This window comes from Lipomyces arxii, assembly GCF_038497795.1.
Source record: "Lipomyces arxii strain Phaff 12-163 unplaced genomic scaffold V1512scaffold_2, whole genome shotgun sequence".
Taxonomy (NCBI): Eukaryota; Fungi; Ascomycota; class Lipomycetes; order Lipomycetales; family Lipomycetaceae; genus Lipomyces; species Lipomyces arxii.
The window spans coordinates 934,288-952,386 of NW_027117701.1; the positions used below are offsets into that span (position 1 = coordinate 934,288).

General features: G+C 44.4%; 11 protein-coding genes across 11 annotated transcripts; 2 read left to right on the forward strand and 9 right to left on the reverse strand.

Moving 5' to 3' along the window:
• Positions 1 to 26: 26 nt before the first annotated feature.
• V1512DRAFT_258459 (kinase-like domain-containing protein) lies at positions 27 to 2,910 on the forward strand. The gene is made up of 6 exons (XM_066915450.1): positions 27 to 424; positions 477 to 581; positions 633 to 1,069; positions 1,116 to 1,175; positions 1,222 to 1,316; positions 1,364 to 2,910. The coding sequence occupies exons 1-6, from the start codon at positions 155 to 157 to the stop codon at positions 2,731 to 2,733; spliced, it is 2,337 nt and encodes a 778-aa protein (XP_066773756.1). The 5' UTR covers positions 27 to 154; the 3' UTR covers positions 2,734 to 2,910.
• On the reverse strand, positions 2,851 to 4,902 carry V1512DRAFT_70862 (uncharacterized protein). The gene is made up of 3 exons (XM_066918484.1): positions 4,735 to 4,902; positions 4,215 to 4,688; positions 2,851 to 4,168 (listed from the first exon to the last, which is right to left on the reverse strand). The coding sequence occupies exons 1-3, from the start codon at positions 4,762 to 4,764 to the stop codon at positions 2,969 to 2,971; spliced, it is 1,704 nt and encodes a 567-aa protein (XP_066773757.1). The 5' UTR covers positions 4,765 to 4,902; the 3' UTR covers positions 2,851 to 2,968.
• On the reverse strand, positions 4,787 to 5,151 carry V1512DRAFT_202530 (microsomal signal peptidase 12kDa subunit; the record flags this gene model as incomplete). The annotated part of the gene is made up of 3 exons (XM_066913264.1): positions 4,787 to 4,939; positions 4,995 to 5,054; positions 5,107 to 5,151. The coding sequence occupies 3 exons, from the start codon at positions 5,149 to 5,151 to the stop codon at positions 4,787 to 4,789; spliced, it is 258 nt and encodes an 85-aa protein (XP_066773758.1).
• A 571-nt stretch (positions 5,152 to 5,722) lies between these two features.
• Positions 5,723 to 6,800, reverse strand: V1512DRAFT_269783 (uncharacterized protein; the record flags this gene model as incomplete). Its single annotated transcript, XM_066917582.1, has 2 exons — positions 5,723 to 6,595; positions 6,648 to 6,800. 2 exons carry the CDS (start codon positions 6,798 to 6,800, stop codon positions 5,723 to 5,725), a joined length of 1,026 nt encoding a protein of 341 aa, XP_066773759.1.
• Positions 6,801 to 6,881: 81 nt separating this feature from the next.
• Positions 6,882 to 7,773, reverse strand: V1512DRAFT_71044 (aspartyl protease-domain-containing protein). Its single transcript, XM_066918486.1, has 2 exons — positions 7,460 to 7,773; positions 6,882 to 7,415 (listed from the first exon to the last, which is right to left on the reverse strand). Exons 1-2 carry the CDS (start codon positions 7,623 to 7,625, stop codon positions 6,976 to 6,978), a joined length of 606 nt encoding a protein of 201 aa, XP_066773760.1. The 5' UTR covers positions 7,626 to 7,773; the 3' UTR covers positions 6,882 to 6,975.
• Positions 7,774 to 8,057: 284 nt separating this feature from the next.
• On the reverse strand, positions 8,058 to 8,781 carry V1512DRAFT_70953 (uncharacterized protein). Its single transcript, XM_066918485.1, has 3 exons — positions 8,343 to 8,781; positions 8,209 to 8,292; positions 8,058 to 8,158 (listed from the first exon to the last, which is right to left on the reverse strand). Exons 1-3 carry the CDS (start codon positions 8,606 to 8,608, stop codon positions 8,143 to 8,145), a joined length of 366 nt encoding a protein of 121 aa, XP_066773761.1. The 5' UTR covers positions 8,609 to 8,781; the 3' UTR covers positions 8,058 to 8,142.
• Positions 8,782 to 9,324: 543 nt separating this feature from the next.
• V1512DRAFT_258472 (kinase-like domain-containing protein) lies at positions 9,325 to 11,645 on the reverse strand. The gene is made up of 9 exons (XM_066915451.1): positions 11,499 to 11,645; positions 11,386 to 11,449; positions 11,023 to 11,339; positions 10,841 to 10,975; positions 10,753 to 10,782; positions 10,642 to 10,706; positions 10,173 to 10,599; positions 9,823 to 10,126; positions 9,325 to 9,774 (listed from the first exon to the last, which is right to left on the reverse strand). The coding sequence occupies exons 3-9, from the start codon at positions 11,272 to 11,274 to the stop codon at positions 9,581 to 9,583; spliced, it is 1,407 nt and encodes a 468-aa protein (XP_066773762.1). The 5' UTR covers positions 11,275 to 11,339; positions 11,386 to 11,449; positions 11,499 to 11,645; the 3' UTR covers positions 9,325 to 9,580.
• A 20-nt stretch (positions 11,646 to 11,665) lies between these two features.
• On the forward strand, positions 11,666 to 12,207 carry V1512DRAFT_258475 (uncharacterized protein). The gene has a single exon (XM_066915452.1). It carries the CDS (start codon positions 11,833 to 11,835, stop codon positions 12,061 to 12,063), a length of 231 nt encoding a protein of 76 aa, XP_066773763.1. The 5' UTR covers positions 11,666 to 11,832; the 3' UTR covers positions 12,064 to 12,207.
• A 266-nt stretch (positions 12,208 to 12,473) lies between these two features.
• Positions 12,474 to 12,716, reverse strand: V1512DRAFT_245851 (uncharacterized protein; the record flags this gene model as incomplete). Its single annotated transcript, XM_066914398.1, has 1 exon — positions 12,474 to 12,716. The coding sequence occupies one exon, from the start codon at positions 12,714 to 12,716 to the stop codon at positions 12,474 to 12,476; it is 243 nt and encodes an 80-aa protein (XP_066773764.1).
• Positions 12,717 to 14,178: 1,462 nt separating this feature from the next.
• On the reverse strand, positions 14,179 to 15,439 carry V1512DRAFT_71083 (Per1-like protein). Its single transcript, XM_066918487.1, has one exon. It carries the CDS (start codon positions 15,411 to 15,413, stop codon positions 14,448 to 14,450), a length of 966 nt encoding a protein of 321 aa, XP_066773765.1. The 5' UTR covers positions 15,414 to 15,439; the 3' UTR covers positions 14,179 to 14,447.
• A 53-nt stretch (positions 15,440 to 15,492) lies between these two features.
• On the reverse strand, positions 15,493 to 17,856 carry V1512DRAFT_274240 (acyl-CoA oxidase-domain-containing protein). Its single transcript, XM_066917767.1, has 3 exons — positions 17,361 to 17,856; positions 17,060 to 17,318; positions 15,493 to 17,012 (listed from the first exon to the last, which is right to left on the reverse strand). The coding sequence occupies exons 1-3, from the start codon at positions 17,780 to 17,782 to the stop codon at positions 15,534 to 15,536; spliced, it is 2,160 nt and encodes a 719-aa protein (XP_066773766.1). The 5' UTR covers positions 17,783 to 17,856; the 3' UTR covers positions 15,493 to 15,533.
• Positions 17,857 to 18,099: the final 243 nt, after the last annotated feature.

The following is an 18,099-nucleotide window of genomic DNA, read 5'->3' on the forward strand; positions in this document are numbered from 1 at the left end:
CCTCTCGATTTCAAAAAACAAAAGTTCACTTTTTGACTGTCCAGACAGAGACTTGTGATTCTATACTACTGTGTCTGCTTAAATCAATAGCTTTATTTTGTCTATTGTATCTAAACAGTTCTCATTCATTTACAACTGTGTTAAATTCCAATGAATGGCTCTCTCCCAGTCTGCCAGTCCAGCACCTTTGCTATTGAAAGAATTCTACGAGAACAATGTCTATAAAGTAGGTGGGATAGATACATTACCGCATACTGCAGAGACAGCTGTGCCGACGGTTAAGCAGAAGGACGAGATTCAGAAACCAAAACAGTCGTCAAATAAGCCACGTGAGAAGGCAAGTGCACTATGTAAAACTCCACCCGTCTTGATTCGAAGTAAAAACAACGGTGCAGAGTTTTATAGAGGAATTTTTTTAGGGGAGGTCTGTGAATTTTTGATTTCTAGTCATTGCTGTGATCTAATCAGTAATCTAGGGTGGGTTTGCCAGATGCTTTGAAGTTCGTGATGAGTTTGGCCATGTATATGCTGCAAAGACTGTCGCAAAGGCATCTTTGACATCTACGAAGACGAGAGCAAAGGTATGTAATACTTTCTTAATTTCATACTTCTGTTTCTGACCAGGATCATAGCTACTAGGTGAGATCAAAGTTCATCAAAGTTTGGATCATCCCAATATTGTTAAATTCATTGAATGCTTTGAAGACGATGTCAATGTCTACATTTTATTAGAGATGTGTTCAAACAAGACATTAATGGACATGCATCGACGGCGAAAGCGGTTTACTGAGCCTGAAGCTCGATATTTCCTAATTCAAATTTTAGGCGCTGTCAAGTATATGCATGGACGGAAAGTGATCCACCGTGATCTCAAGCTTGGAAACATATTTCTTGATGAAAATATGAACATCAAGATTGGAGACTTTGGTCTAGCGGCTTTATTACTGTCAGACACCGATCGTAAGAAGACAATCTGCGGAACTCCAAACTACATTGCACCCGAAGTGCTGTTTGGCAAAGAGGACGGACACAGCTTTGAAGTTGATTTGTGGTCGGTCGGCATTATTCTGTATGACTGATATCACTCGCGTCACCATATACTAATTGTGTGACAGATACGCCATGCTAATTGGCAAACCGCCATTTCAATCAAAAGAGGTTCATCTTATTTACAAGTAATTAGCATGGGTTGGATAGACTGCGTGTATGCTGACGACTTAGAAAAATCAAGGCTATTGAATACGATTTCCCGGAAGAATTCGCCATTTCTCAACCGGCTAAAGAATTGATTCAGGCACTTCTTAATAGGGACCCGAGTACGTAAAGCTTGATTTAATACATCGATTACGCTTACACAAGACAGATGCACGTCCTTCTTTAGACGAGATTGTTGATCATGAGTTTTTCCACGGCGAGATGCCATCGCAGCTACCTGCGACTTGCATTGAGGGGGTTCCGCATTGGAGAAATTTAAGCCCGACTATCTCCAGGCGAAACTACTTGAAGCTGACTGCGGCAGCTGGTATTGGACCAGGATCCGGTGACGGTGGGCTCGTGTCTAGGGGTGCGGGTCACCCTATAGCTGTGCTCAAAATGGAGACTGCAGTCAAGCCTTCCGAGCCGGAATCTGATCTTGTACATGCAAAACTGAAAAGTTCCGCCCGGATTTTGCCTGAGTGTTTGTCGCCAAAGGTGTCGACTTCCAACATTCGTCAGATTGTTTCGAATGTGGCGTCAGAGTACCAGAAGAATCCTGCATCCGGAATGACACTGAGATCGTCGCGCTCGAAGCCTTTGACTGATATTCCTGTCAATATGCCACAGAATATTGCTCAGTCCAACAATTATCCGCTTGGAAGAGCACGCCGGATCGGTGACAAGATCGACACTGTAAATAAACTTGACGCAGCACGACGTGCCGCTGGAGTGCCGTCCGTGCCATCATTGCCAGAAGCTTACGCGCGAGATGGATACAAGAAAGACAGCAGAGTATCGGTGACGTTTTTGGCCGAGACGATTGAGAATTTGGCAAACGCTTTCCAAGGGAAATACGTAGAAAGCGCCAGTACGTTGAGTCCGGTCCGGTTGTACATTAGCCAGTGGGTTGACTACTCCAACAAGTATGGCATGGGTTATCAGCTGGCTAATGGCATTTCGGGCGTTTACTTTAACGACTCCACCTCAATCGTGTTGACCCCTGGTTCTGGCCGTTTTGATTACGTTACCGACTCAAACAAACCTTACGCGGAACGTTACACTTACAGCACATCAAACGTGCCACAGACCTTGGTCAAAAAAATGTACCTCGTGAAGCATTTTCGGGCGTACATGTCCGAACATCTCTACACTGGCGACGACGTGACATCTTACGCCGGCCGACGCACGGACGAGCCCATGACACCGCTGCCTTACATGACAGACTATATCCGCACGAAGCAGGCGGTCATGTTTCGTCTCAGCAGCGGCGAGCTGCAATTCAATTTCACCGACCACTACAAGCTTGTGCTCGCGGACTGCGGCCGGCGAATGAAACTGATCGACCCTTCTCACGCTGCGGTCGACCTGCCTCTGAGCCAGATGATACATCGTGCCAGACGGATGAACAACACAGACGACGTCCAGCGCGGTGTCAAGACCCGTGACGGTAGCGGCGAGCAGTTGATGCAAAGGCTCGATTTCGTCAAAGGCACCCTTGCGGGGTGGCGGGCTAAGGTCGCAGGAGATACAGAGTAGGATTGCATTTGTTTTTATATTTTTTATACCAAAACGCACTGCCTTTGATTATTAATTAATGTTACTGCATGTTTCAGCATGGAATGGATTCTAGACATGTCATAATGGCGTTTATTTTTATTAGTTTTATTATATGCACAAAACAAGCATTAATTGAAGATTTCTTGAAAAAATGAAGTATCAAAACAAACAAGAGAAAACAAATTAAAGAAACGTTTAAAACTTTACTGTACATCTAGTAGTTCACTGCGTACTTCTCCGCCTCGTCAAACGGCTTCAATGCCTTGCCGTACTTCTCCCACACACCTTCCCGATATCCCTCGTCGACCTTGACAATCATTGTGCTTTCGTCCCATCGCTTTCCAAGAAAGTCTTCAAAGCTCTCGATCTCGCCATCGGTTTTGGTCCGCATGACCGCCCACAAAGCTTTGTAAGCGGATCCAAGAGCACACGCGTTCCCACCAAGCTCGAGCCGGTACACGCCTTCGGTCGGGCCGAGGACTTGGCCAGTCAGTTTGCAGATGGCCGGGTTGCGCGAACCGCCGCCGACAACGTACACGCGACGAGGCTGTCCGGTTGAAGACAACAGTGGGCCTGCACGGAGTCGCATAGACAGGTTTTGGCTTTCGAGGATCGCACGCGCGTCGGCTGAAGGCAGGTCCCATCCTTTGTCGGTTTCGTGCAGACCAGAAGCGTCAGACGTAAACCGCCAAGTTCCAGCCTGACAGTCTGGAATGATTTCCGGCAGAGGAAAATACACACCAAGTTTCATTTCGCCTTCAGTTTCGGTGCCTAGGATGGGAGAAGCCATTGCGGCCTCATTGAAAGACGACCATGGGTCTTCAGCGGACGGGGGCTTAATCTCATTAATGTCGTCTCTAACCTTCTCTCTGGCAAGCGAGCCATTGCAGTAGCACAGCATACCCATGTATAGTCCTCTAGTAGTCGGGTGGCTAAACATGTGGTAAGTAGGTGAGGTTTTGTAGACCGGTGTCGAGACCAGCAGAGTTGTGGAGGTACCAAGCGAGACAATGACATCTAGCGGTCGTAGAGGTAGAGCCAGAATAGTAGATGGGTTGTCACCAGTAACCGGTGTGATGATACAATCTTTTGCAAACCCGTAACGCTTTACATAGTAATCGCTAATGCAACCAAGGTTCTTGCCGCCATCTGGTTCGACCGGACCGAGTTTCCGTAGCAGCTCGTCCTTTTCTTTGCCTTCGCCGCCAGCAACCAAACTGATAATCTTTTCGTCGAATTTCTCGTTGGGAATGTCCCACAAGTTCATGCCACACACGTCACTGACGTCGAATGGCGCGATAGAGCCGAGAAGTATTGAGGCAAAGAAACTAGAAACAAGTGAGATTCGGGCAGTATTTTTGTAATCGTCAGGATGACGATGTCTGACCCGAAGAATTTGAGGACCGGTGAATCGCTTTAAATGTCAGAGAAAGGAATTGGCACAGAAAGATTACCCTTACATGATGTGTTTTTGATCCAGTGATTTCAGCAAACTTTTCCGGCCCGCCAAGTTGTTCTTCTAAAAAGTCACATTCACTAGCAGTGCTGTGGTCTTGCCAGTTTGGGCTCATTTCATGCGAAAATGCTTTTGCAAGCTGTGGCTCTAATGCTTGCGATGGATCCAACTTTTCCAAAACTTCTTCAGCTCCATACGACCAGTACACTGAGCCATGCTGCTGTCCTGCACCAGAAATGCTTCTCACCTTTGAAAAGTCGAGTCCACCGTCCTTCATTTTTCCAAGCAATATATCAAATGCCTTGATCCACATTGCTACGGGTGCATAAACTTCTTTAAGGGCTTTGTTTGTGTATACACCTTTACGTGTTTTATATTCAGGAGTGTCGACATCAAATTCGACATTTGCTTGAAACACAGGCTCGAGTTTCTCGTCAATTGCAATGACTTTGATCTGCTGGGTCGAAAGGTCAAATCCCTTTACACTTAGAACGATGGTTGTAGATGATTTAACAAGTACGTACCAAGTAAAGGCCGTCGTTCACTGTCATCATATGTTCTGATTTGTTTTGTTGATCAATCGGACTTTGTCAACCACTTGAGAGGGTGTCTATTATAGTATGGCCAAGCAGGTATGACTAGTATCAATCCTGCAGAAAAGAATGCAGCAAAGGTATAAAAAGTAATTGAAATGTTGTTTGCAACAAACCCTGCAAGAAATGATGCAATCTATTCAGATATGTTAATGATGGATGTAATAATAGAAATAAACCATATTACTAACACCAGCAGTAGACAGTAAGTAAAATGTAATTGAGTCTGACAATTGTTGCCCAGCGAAGTCCTGTTTACTATTAGATACGACGTAGTATTATATCATTAACGTATTAACATACGATAGGACCTTCAAGCAAGAATGTTTGGATAACAGAATTGGACATGAAGAATAGATCGGCGTTGGAGAGCTATAAAGAGCCTTTGGACTTGAACCCTTCGCTCCACACACAAACACACACACACACACAATCAACTGACCCCGGAAAGATTGTGCTGTTCTCCGGCTTAAACTGGGACTGTATGTGCCCAAGCATGCTATACTATGTATAGGTTCTAACCAACCCATAATATGGTCATATCCAGCGGCAAAATAAACACAACCGGCTTCTCTTCACCAGTAAATAGCAGACAGTTATCCAGCTCCCAAAAATCAATAAAAATAATAATATAATTAAAGTAATTGCAATAAATAAATGTTATTCACCTAATTCTCTAAATCAACACCAAATAACGCGGGTACAGTTCCCTTTTTGGCAGAGCTAGAGATTTACCCCTGAATCATGTCAAAATTGGCTGCGTCCGGCAAAATAGGGTAAAGTTGCACAAAACCGAGTAGTCGCACAAAACTAGGCAACAGCCCCACACTTTTCGCTTCGGTCTATTTTAGCCCTGTCGGCCCGTGTCTCCGTGCTAATCATCTCCATCATTATACTTGATTATATTATGTACAATGCTTTACCTCGAAGCATAGTCTATAAAAAGCAAAAAAAATGCTAAAAATAAAGACATAAATATGATCAGCTTCGACGCCGTTCGATTCCGTTTCCGAGCTTTTTCAAGCTGCGTATTTGCGCTTTCAACTGAACCTATAGTCTGGACTGCTTCGTCATACAATTGCTGTGTAGTTTCTTCTTGCTGAGCTAAATGCATCGCAAGCTCTCCATGCAGCGCCGCAATTTCGTATAATGACTTTTCCGCTTGTTGAGCCTGCTCGAGTGTCTCCTGGAACTCTGCCAGTAGAGCCGAATTCTCATCTTCGAGCTCGCGTAGCAGTTCCGGTGGAGCCTGAGCGAGTACTTGGTCCTGTTCCTCCTCGGCCGCGAGCATTTGCTCCACTGTGATGACGTTATTCGTTTTCATGCCTTTCCCGCTCACGTTATTCAACCGACTCTTCGCACGTTCTGCTTCTCTCGCGACCCGGACTTCTTGCAAATCTGTCTGCATTTCCGACGTCACTTTCAATAAATGATTTAAGAACTGCGTGACACCCCTCCGATGCAACACAATCGTAGCCATTCGCCCCTCTGCTTTCGGATCACGCAGAAATTTAGACAGTATTGGAGCGTCGTCATGCATCTTGAGGCGCTGTGACTCGACCTGCTCTAATCTGCGCACCCGAGTTGTGCACTGCTGGATAATTTGTCGCGACTCGTAATCAATTTCATCGCGCTGTGCGTTTGTGAGTGAGCGCTTCGTGTTCGTGTAGAATGGAAAGTCTTGTGCTCCTGAAAATGTTGTAGACGGTGACAATGGTGTCCGTGTAGACATTGACAAGTAAGCTGGTCGTATAGACAGCAAATACGTGTACAATGCCGCAATATGCGAGTACTATCATTCAGAATCAATATCATACCAATCACTCTCACTTCAGACCTCTCACAATCGCTTTTGCTTCCACTTCGTATGCCTGACTAGCCGCATCGACCTTTGATCTTCGTTCACTCAAATCCGGCCGCTTATCTAACAAGCATGGTACTCCTTTAACAGCAGCCTTATGTCGGCATAGCTCGTAATACGTCAATGTCTGATCCATTGCTGCCAGAGCACTTACGTGTGACGTGAATTCGAAATTTCAAATTTCAAGATCGTGCGGCTCCCTTTACTACGGACAACGTTGATGTAATTCTACTTAAATAGAATAAGACAAGTTACAACATTTGTACAACCTACTTTATTTCCACTACAAGAATATACATCCAGCAATGAGACTATTGAAACAATAAACTAGCAGCAACTTCTACATTGCCTTCCGCCGTTTGTAAGGCCTGAATGGCCTCTGCCCTGGTAACTCCCAAGCTAATCAATTGCAAGACTTCCGTGTCTGAAAACTCAGCCGCTGATCCTGCAGGCACAGTATTACCACCAGGCAATGTATTTGATGGGAGAGACGACCTGGGAGGTAGACTCGGAGGCTCGTTATATCCACTTTGCCCGGCTTGAGGTGATAATGGCTTCGACAGAGTCAAGGGCTGAAGCTGCGAAGTGGTCTGTTCGTTCTGTTTCGTAAGCTCCTCAATCTCTTCAGGTGATAGATCGATTTGCCGAGCCTGGTCAGGCAGATCTGCCTCTCCTAAAAACGGCACTTCTTCATCTCCAATAGCCAGCAAGTTCCGTTTCAAATCAATCGTAGCCTGATAGCGCTTTAACACTAAAAAGTCAATACATAAAAATCAAAAAGCAATTTTAGCATACTATCTAGTCCTAAAAGCAAATCCACTTGCTTTCCCTCCATAACTGTAAAACTACAAGGCAAAAAGGCATTTCCGATTTTCATTGGTGCACTGTGAATTCTCCCCAAAATCTTCGCCGTGCCTACACCTCGAGCGACACCTTGAAAGTTTTTGTCAAGTAAAAACATAACACTAGGTTGTCAGTACACTGTTCCTCGACACCTAATCGTAACATACTTGCAAGCCTCTGCACAGGATGGACTCACTAATCGCATTAGATGTAACAAAATCAGCTAAATCAACAAACCTACTAATAGTAGCCTGTGCTCCCGAATCAACAAATGCCTTGATTTTGTGACCGTTGACTTCGATTGGGACGTAAAGCATAGTGACTCTGCCAAACGATTCTGGGTTATGTTCAAGTGCTGCATTCAAATTCTCCATAATTGCTGACTTTTTAGTTGCACTCCGTTTCTTCCATTTAGCTAATTACCTTCTTGCTGTATAAGTTCTAATATCTTTCGTTGTGACTCTTCATTGTACGGATCATCATTCAACCTTTTCTTAGCAATTGTTAGATGTATCTAAATTCACATCTGACTATACATACAAGTTCTCGTCGTTTAATTTCTTCCGATTCCAATCTGTTCTCTTCAATTTTGGTGAGTAATTCTCTAAATTTCGGCGGATCATTAATAGCGTCTACTAAATTTGGATATGTCTATCCCTGTCAACACACCTTCGTATTCATGTAAGAGCACATATACCTGCCGAACCATATCACGCAGTGCTTGGTCTCCTAACATTTGCAACCGTATTTTCTCCACGTCATTCATGACAGCAGTTTGATCTGGACTGCTACGAGCATTTAGCATCAAACCTCTCAGTCTCAACACATCACTCACGTATTCATTGCATTAGGCCGAGCGCTTGGCGGAATACTAGGCTGCTGCACACGCAGCATAATCATATCATAATCTTCCATCCCAAACGTCTGCAATTCACGCTCATTTCCTTCTAAAATTGCAGCCTTATAGAACAGAACCTGTCGGTCAGTGGGCACATTCGTCTCAGCCTCAACGACTGCACGTAAATCGTCCAATGTCATACTCGACGCGACATCTAATGTATAAATGTCTTCTGACGATTCGAGTGTCACAATCAACTGCATCTTTTTGTATCTTGTGATTTGATTTAAATTGTCCAAAGGTTATGTTGGGTTCCACTTCAAGCTGTAAAATGATCGAAGAACAGAATCGTCTAGAATAAGCACAAAGTTAACAATATCAAGCACACAATGACTTGACTTTATCTGTCCTTAAAAGTCTTCAGACGAACAGATACGAAGCTCAGCCCTGGGACCTTTCCAATGCTATTTAATTGATCGAGTTCGAAATGTTCGCCGCACTAATGAAACCGGAGCTAATCTCGGTTCAATGGAGCCGCACATATTTTAAACCGGTTCACGTCAAAAGCATTCTTTGTTCTGCTCCCAGCCTATATTCTAATTCCCCCAGCTCATTTAATATAAGCAAAGCACTCATCAAAATTTAGTGTAATATTGGTGTTAATGGGCAGCGTAAACACGAAATGACACAGTGTCAATTGCACATACAATTGAACGGTTATCTCCTCACACTCGCACTCAAGTAACAAGCGTATTTCCGTACGTAATTGTAGACATCGCAGCATCCGAACCAAGTAGTATTCGCATTCCACACCATCTGTTTTTGTTTACGTCACACTTCGTTGGCAGCCATCGCGGCTGCAGTTACGGAATTGGCACTTGCTCGGTAACTCAGGCACCTACAATACTACTACCAGACCTATTTCTGGACAAGCCTTGGACCTGCGTTTCCTTCTCTGTTCTAGAACAAATTTTATTCGGCTACTCTGAATGTCGGGCTGCGCCTCCTGCTACGCTATACACACAAATACGCATTCCTCGATGACTTCAGTGGCTGTTAATTGTACTTTTTGCTAAAAATACATTCAATGCATAAATCAAATACGTCCGTCTTCGCTTAGGATGTCGAAAAACTCAAAACCAAATGCAACCAATTTCCCGTAGTCGAAAAATGACTCCCAAAAATTCCACACAATTGACAAAAAGCACAAATAATAACAGAAAACGCCAGCCCAGCTACTTCCTCGGGTAAGTCTTTAAATTCAACTCGCCCTCGAAATCACGATCCCAATCATTATCGTTCACACTTGATTCTGGATCGACTTCCGGCCGCGGCAGTAGCAACGTCGGTCTGCGAAACTTGGTAGGAATATTTCGTGTAAACTCTTGTGGGGACGCTTGAATTTCAAAATCATTATCCCAGTTCTCATCTGTCCCTGTTAGCATCGTATTCTTTTCTATCTTGACTCTAAACTGACCATCTCGGCCGCTCACATCTGTCTCTGAATATGATCTTAACTTGTTCTCTGCTGTTTTTTCCTTAATAGGATGCAATGCTAGCACAGGCGTGCTGTTTAAATGTATGTTTTGCCGGGTCTGTCCAAGAATTGAGATTTTAGCTTTTGGTTCATTGCTATATGTTGGTGTAGGTAATCCAGTTCGCGGCATGCCATCAATTTCCATTCGCGCGTTTCTGATCCAAGGATGCCGCAGTAATTCCCGAGCTGACGGCCTCCTTAATGGGTCTTTTTGAAAACATCTCATCAGAAAATCATGCAATGTCTGTTCCTGTCAGTCAAACTCAACCTACTCATCGAATCAAACTTACAGGACTGATCGCCGCTGGCAAAGGTGGATGCTCATCGTGCACGATCCGATACAACGCCTGCATCGACTCTAATTCGTAATACGGTGCTTTTCCTGTGATCAACTCTATCACTGTGCACCCTACACTCCATATATCCGAAGCAGACGTTGCACCATTCAGAAGAATGACTTCAGGTGCCATCCAGTTTGGTGTGCCAACTACCTGTCCGTCCGCTACTGCTCTTGTTGCGACGCCGAAATCAGCAAGCTTAACTTTGCCTTCTTTTGTTGTCAAAATATTTGCCCCTTTAATGTCCCTGTGAATAACTCCCTGGTCGTGAAGGTAGACTAGTCCTTTTAAGACTTGTGCTGTGAAAATTGCAATTAAGTGCTCTGGGCATGCGCCAAAATCTTTTGTAGTCAGTGTCAGAGAACCGTTCTCGCAGTACCTAACTTCATTAGCTTGTCTCTGTAAACAGACGAGTACCTACTCTAATATTATGTACAACATGTCGTCACTTTGCACAAAACCATGATATCGAACAATGTTAGGATGCTATAGCTGGTCAGTACTAATAATTTCACAACATGCACGAGCTCACATCAAGTGCTCGCAATAAATCGATCTCCATCTATATCGAATCAGCCTATGAACTCTCGTCTTTAAACGTACGTAGGCGTATGGCATACCCTGATCTTTTGCAATTCCGATTTTGGAAGATTCGCGACGCTGATCTGTTTTGCAGCAACCGTTTCCCCAGTCCATATGTTCATAGCCGTATACACGGACCCAAATGCACCCTTACCTATACACTGTCCCAGCATCTTTAAAAGTCAGTCTTTGCAAACCTCACCAAACCTCAGCCACATACATAATCACCAATGCGCACTCCCGACCCAGAACCACGCCGTTTCGATGCAGTAGATATTGGTGTCATCGGCATCATCGGCACAGGCGACACCAACGACGGCGCACTTCCAGCCGATGACGGTGGAGTGTCGTATCTTGTGATCATGCGCAGTTCCGGCCCGCGCCTCTTTTCTGCTGGAGTAGATTTGCTGTTCTTCCGCCCGACCGCAACTGCTGACCGAGACGCTATATACGCCCAAGGACTGCCGGCCATAATTCGTGTACTTTCGTGCGCACACTAGTGCATCACGCGTCAGATTAACTGTTCTTCAAATAGGGCTACAAATAATGAGCACCATATTTGCGTCCCAATACAAAACCTTACCTGAAATTATACAATTGACCAGCCCACATCCAATCTAGTCCAATTGCAAACCGTCTGTCTTGATCTGCTCCAGTTACACCAATCCAAAGTCTCCAAAACTATAACCGGCCTACTAAACTCCTCTTAATTGAATAGTCGCGTCGAGACGCGCCGATGCAAATCTATTCAAGTGTAGAAAATGTACTTTTGTTTACATTTTTTTGAAGCGTTTCCATAGTAACCACGGCTGAGCCGCACGATTTTGGTCTACACCAATACAGAATAAAACTGTTAGTTTCAAGTCTTATGATTGTTATTTCAAGATGGTATCGGTGCTCGACAGTATTTAAACAGTGGAAGCTATTAACTTAGCAATTATGTCGTTTATATCGATGCTGTGGGGGTATTGAGTGCTGGTGATTAAACTATATTCGATCTTAAAGTCGTTTCAGCGTTCGGATTATTACGATGACGAGTATTTACAAGGTACTTTTTAAACACTTCTTGTACTCAATATATCATATCTGTGAAAAGTTCAAATTGTTGTCACTGATCATATTTTGTTATATCTCTAGCTGTCGAAGTCATTATCTGTATTGCTGCCGTTCGCGCTATCGTCACTTCTGCCTCTGCTGGGTTTGCCTCATTCTAATACTGAACAAGAGCACTATATTACACCTCATTAATAATGTCAAATAATGTGATTTGTCATATCAGGCATACCATGTCTATGAGTCTACGTCAGTCCGATCTAAACGAGCGCTGATTCAACTAAGTACGCCGATCCAAGAAATTAGACATATATATCTGAGTGTAGTTGTTTTACTAAATGCAAGAATTAGGTATAGAAACCCTTTTTTTGAAGTATATCACAGTATGCCGAAAAAAGAATGTTTAAATGAATGGATAAATTACAAACAAAACATCCAAAATCAGACCCCAAATGGTTGATCAAACAAAAATGCAAAATGAATGCCAAAAATTAAAAATGAACGATATATAATGAAAAAGCAAAACCAAGAGCCAAAAGCAAAAATTAAAATCAAATATACGACCGAAATATCCCAAGCTAAACCCCAACTCCATTGTAAATTTAAACATCTTATTGTTTAGACAAGTTGCGACCGTCGCTTCATCTCGCGGTGACGCTTTTGCTCATTGAGTGCGGCGATCTTGATCATTCTCCCAAGAGGGAGATAAATTTTTGGTTGCTGAGGCTTGTTAGCCTTAGATTTCTTGAACCTCAACCTGAGTCTGATAGGCTTGGAAACACGAGCAGTTCTGCAGCTCAAAGCAGTGGTAGGCGTCGAGGCAGCAGGAGCATCACCGGCTTTAAAAGTCAAGCGGAGCATTGCTACTAATTTCATTAAACTAATGTTGGCTTAAGAAGTTATTGAAACAAATCATTCATACAGTGTGTTTGGAAAGTATTTGAACAAGTGTACAAGAAATAGACAAGGCAGTGTGTTTATAAATAGAGGCGAACTGGAACAAAAAAAAGAAACTATGGAACAAGGAGACATGGCCGCTTATAAAGGCTTCAGTGCTTGCGGTGAATTTCGTCTTATTTGGGTATGGCATACCAGAGCTGTACCTTTCTCGTCTCGATTTGGCCCTAAACTGCTTCTACAGAAACAACAGAATCAGAACAATCACGACAAAAGCATTCGATTCAGTATATAAAATTAACAACAACAGCAGTAAGATATTGACAGAGAACAGATAAAATCACTATAACGACCCAGTTTAGATCAATATGATTGCTAGTATTGACATGATTCTGCTTAAATCTCGTCGCATTTCACGAGGGTTTCCGGGGGGCGGGGGGGATGGCTCGAGCGAAATCCAATATGTAAATGTAAGGGGTTTGTAGATTGCAGACGTGATCAATTACAGTCCAGTACTACAACATTACAGAGGACTGTCACACTTATAAGGTAACTTAATAAAGATCTAATCTGCTTTAAGATGACTGAAGATTGTTTGAATGTACTGAAATTGACGATTTATCTAAAATTTAGGCTGTAAGTAAAACTCTTGAGCAGCAACAGCAAAGGACGCTAGAGGCCGGTATGGATTAAGCAGAGTGTCTAAACTGTCAAATTTTTAATACTATTTTATGTCGATAAAGATGGTTGATAGGCATTCCAGGTATTTTAATACAAGAGTTTATACGTGATGTCACAGCAAATGCTGAACGCTACGCCAATGAAAAAAGCACAGAGTATGCACTGCTGAACAGCATGAAAATAGTTTGATTCTGATAAACAATAAATTTCTGCTTGCTTTCGACTTCTACTATTGCATGTTTTTCTACAGATAAAATAGTAAATACTTGGGCAGAATTTTGAGGTAGAAACACACTGCACTTCGCCTATTCAGACAGTACCTGACAAGTGACTGTACAGGTCAGTGCTTAAATAGATGACAGAATTCAATAACAATAGCTGAATGTTTTGTGGTTTTACGAGACTTGACCTAGTATCCTTTTCTATTCTGTACGCTTTGTTCATATGGTCTGCGTGATTAGAGCAGTTTAATTCCATACAAGTAGATATACTAGATAATTAACAACCCTGGTATTTCATTACATGAATATATACGTTACATCTCGTTATATTAATACAGAAGCTGCCCTCTAAACCCAATCAAACACCATCCCAGCGCTTTTTAAATTCCAGACATAAACCTCTTCGATTGCGAGAATAAATCTTTGAAATCTTCCCAGCCAAAGCCTTAGTTTGCTCTCCTGTCAATACAAGTTGAAATTGAGGGAGTATTCAATTGATTCTGTACTTGCTAGAAGTTCTGATAACTCGGTTGTCACCAAACGCCTACACTATGATCAGTTAATTTTGTTTAAGTGTAGAACAGCAAAATAATTTGAGTCTATTCAGCGGTTAAAAAGCTGCTAATCTGCCATTGGTCTTCTGTCGGCTACATTGCATTTGGCCACACTGACCAGTAATTTCTAGTAGGTGGTCTCACCTACAGTACTTGTGTAAAACGAGACCTTGTTTTAGGCGACAATACTGATGCCCTTCAATTAATACTGCTTCTATATACAACCCACCCCTGCACCATTAGTCTCTAGCCTTCTTACTCCTCGCCAACACGGTCAAATCCAACTGCATCCAGCAATACCACCAGACAGACGGTCCGACAGTTGCCGCATGCCATAGCGAATGAGCATCGACTGCGTCCCACAACGGTGGGAAATCCAGCAATTCGAGACTCATGCCGGCCGACAACAGCAGCACGTTCCATAGCGGCCATAGATTGTAGGATTCCTTGGTCTTGAGATATTGTGTGATTGAGAACCAGATCCAGATAGTGTTTTGCAAAATTCCAATGACGACGTTTGCTAACATGTTGTAAGAGTATGAAAAGTGGATGAACGAAAGGTACGAGATATGTGCAAGCAAGGCGGCCACGCAGAGCAGCGTAAACACACGCCGGATCTTGCCATAACCCATTCTGTCTAGTCGAAACACTCTGACGACCGCAAAGTAAAATCCAGTCATAACGGTCAGACCAGCAGAGAAATAGTCAAGCCGCTCAGTCAGTTTGAAATCCCGACAGTGAAATACCGAACTCCATACCCACGCGTTCATGCCGACGATCGTGACCAGAACGCAATACTTCTTTAAAAAAAGATTAGCACGCGTATCATCGTCAGGTAACTCGTGTCGTTTTTTGAACATCAAGTAGTGCGGCACGAAATTCGCCATGGAGAACAGAACCGACGCAAGTTCTTGAATGCCAAACACCCGTTTGAAAGGCCACTTGCCGTGAAATTGCAACACGGGTTTGTCGACAGCAATCCTGTCGGCTGTGATGCTCCGTTGACAGTTGTAGTCGCAATTCTGCGAACAGTCCCAGAACATGGCACGGAGATGCAACGGCAGCTCGGGACCGTACACGCATGTCGTGTGAATGCATTTCAACACACACGCCCTAAACTCGGGCAAAACGTCACCGGCAGACGCGGTCACGTACGGCACCCATGCCAGTACTAATATTGGCAAAATTGCCGTTTGTATACGCATCTTGTCTTTGATTGGAGTAACTTTACGGGATTAGATTTACTTTTACAATTGACCCCTGAGCACGCCCCACACACTCTCTTTCACCATGCAAAAAATCTTTGTATTTCTCTAAATATTTTATCACTCGTCCTCATCCAGCTCATCCGCGTCGACGTAAACTTCTTCAGGTCGTTCAACAAACGGCTTAATAACATCCTCATAGTACGGCGCCTGCGCCTTGCTTGGGTTCTGCCTCTTGACATGCTCATAATAGTTCTCATACACGTTGCCGTCGTAGCGCCCAATCGCCGAGTTGATGAAAAAGTCACTGAAGTTGAATGAATCAGTCAACGGAATAGCCTGCTGACGAACTGTATGGCAGTATAAATTTGAAAGATCACGAATTTCGTCAATCTGAGCTGAAGTGAAGTATCCAGCCTGGAGAAACAGACCGGCATCGTTTTCGATCGACCAGAGAGCGTACAAACATGCGAGCTCATTCAACACCGACTTGATTGCAGCATCCGCACTTGAAATCCGCTCGAAAAACTTCTTAACCATAAACTCCCTCGTATGTACTCGGGCAGCCAAGAATCGATACTGTGAGGTCTCCTCAAACGCTTCGTCGGTCGAGCTGCCAGCCTTCTTAAGCGCGCTGAACGCTTCACCAGCCTTGAAGACCAGCGCCGCAGCAACAGCGTCCCATGCCTCAACTAACACCTCGGCCGAATCGATCTTACGCGATCCGGCATTGGCGGCTTTCAACTCGGCAATCTTGTTCAAATAAGAAGTACCTTCGGGCGCCTTCTGTCCTGCTTGTACTTGCAGGTACCGCTGTATCAAAGCCCGACCGGCAGATAAAGTTAAAATACTATTATCCCCCTCCCAAGTACACTGCACGACCCAATCCGCGTAGGCAGGTCCAAACCCATTGTAAGCAGAATACCCATGTCCGCCACAAGCCTGTCTGGTCTGATCAATCGTTTCGGCGCAAGCCCATGTCGAGAACGCTTTGAGTCCAGCACTTGTGCTGAAGACTTCCTTCAACTCCTCAATGACGGTCTTCATACCTCTGGCGTCCGACGGATCGGTCGAGTTCATACGCTTTAGTAACGCTCGATGCATTTTGAGCATTTCGTCAGCACTAAATTGCATTGCGAAAGTCTGCGCCAGCAGCGGCAGAAGTCTGCGCTGATGTAAAGTATAATCCAGCAGCTTTGTCTCTACCTCTCCCTTCTTCGCCGTAAACTGGCGTCGCACGACCGCATATCTCAGGGCAATGGTCAGGAACCGCTTGCTCATCTGGGCCGAGTCTGCAGTCATAGACACCCGACCACCAATCAGCGCGCCATACGTCAGCTGCTCGAGCGGCGGCTGCGTGACTGTGCCGCTCCTGTTGACCTGACAATGCTTCATCAACATGAACTGCCGCGGGATACGCACGTTAGTGAACTGCACCCACCCGTTGTCGATGCCGTCGCGCCCCATTTTCTTGCCAATGTCGCCAATGCTAATACCTGGCTTGAGATCGTACGTCTTGGGGTCGCGAAGCGGCACAACGAAAGACTTGACTCCGTAATCTTTGCCGCGCACAATTAGCCGTGCAAAACATACTGTGTGCTGTACCTTGTCAGCCAAATTTCAAACCCAGATCATGGAAAACATACGGTAGCGGTATGAGCAGCACCACCGATCCACCACTTAGTCGCACCCACGTGCGGCGTATGTATGACAAACTCGTCACTGCCTTCATCGAAAGTGGCCGTGGTTTCGAGACCGGCAACGTTACTGCCGTGGCCCATCTCGGTCATACAGAAACATCCAATCATCCCTCTCAGCTCGGCGGCGCCTTGAGAGACCCAGTATTGAAATTGTTTCGGACTCGCCGACCCACGCAACGCGCCAAAAAATAAGCCGTAGTGCACACTAATCAATCAGCAAAATCCCAACAGTCCTCATATCACAAACCCAGTTCTTGTAAGCAATCCCATATCAACAACTCCAATCAAACTAAACCTCAAGTACGACACTTCTTCGCGCTCCGACACCACAAAATGCGTCAACCGCGTGATCTTCTCCATTGTGCGCTCTCGCAGCTCGTCTTTAGTCAAATCATAGTAATCCACATTCTGAAAAACAGGATCTCTCTCAATCTCCAACATAATTCGTTCCTTCAACTCGGTCTCCTTCTGACCTCCATCAATAAAATACGTCAGCTCACGTACAGGAAATGAAGCCCTTGCACGCTCGTCTGCCATAGCTTTCACTGGATTCCCGAGACCCCGAATAGAATTATCCTGTACCGCCGGAGCAGCAGATGTCGGATTCACGGCGACTTGTTCTGCCAATGCGCCTAAACGCAACTTTGCCTTCAATTCATTCGAATCCATGTCTGCTTTTGTGCAAAAGAAGATACCGGAGGTTCAAAGGGGGATTATATGGAATAAATCACATGAGACACTTTTACGCCCTCTACGCAGAACCCGGAATCTCTAATCGCTGATGGCACCAAATTAATATATTACTGCCATTTAAACTGGTAACGTTTATTCTGGAACGACAATGCCACAATACGGACCGAGGCATCCAACTATGGCTGGTGAATACACCGCCACACCCCGCAGTCTTGATCTACACCCCGCAATTTTGTACGACACTCCTCGGCGATATATTTTATTCAACCTGAAATTGTCTGTTAAGTGCTAAA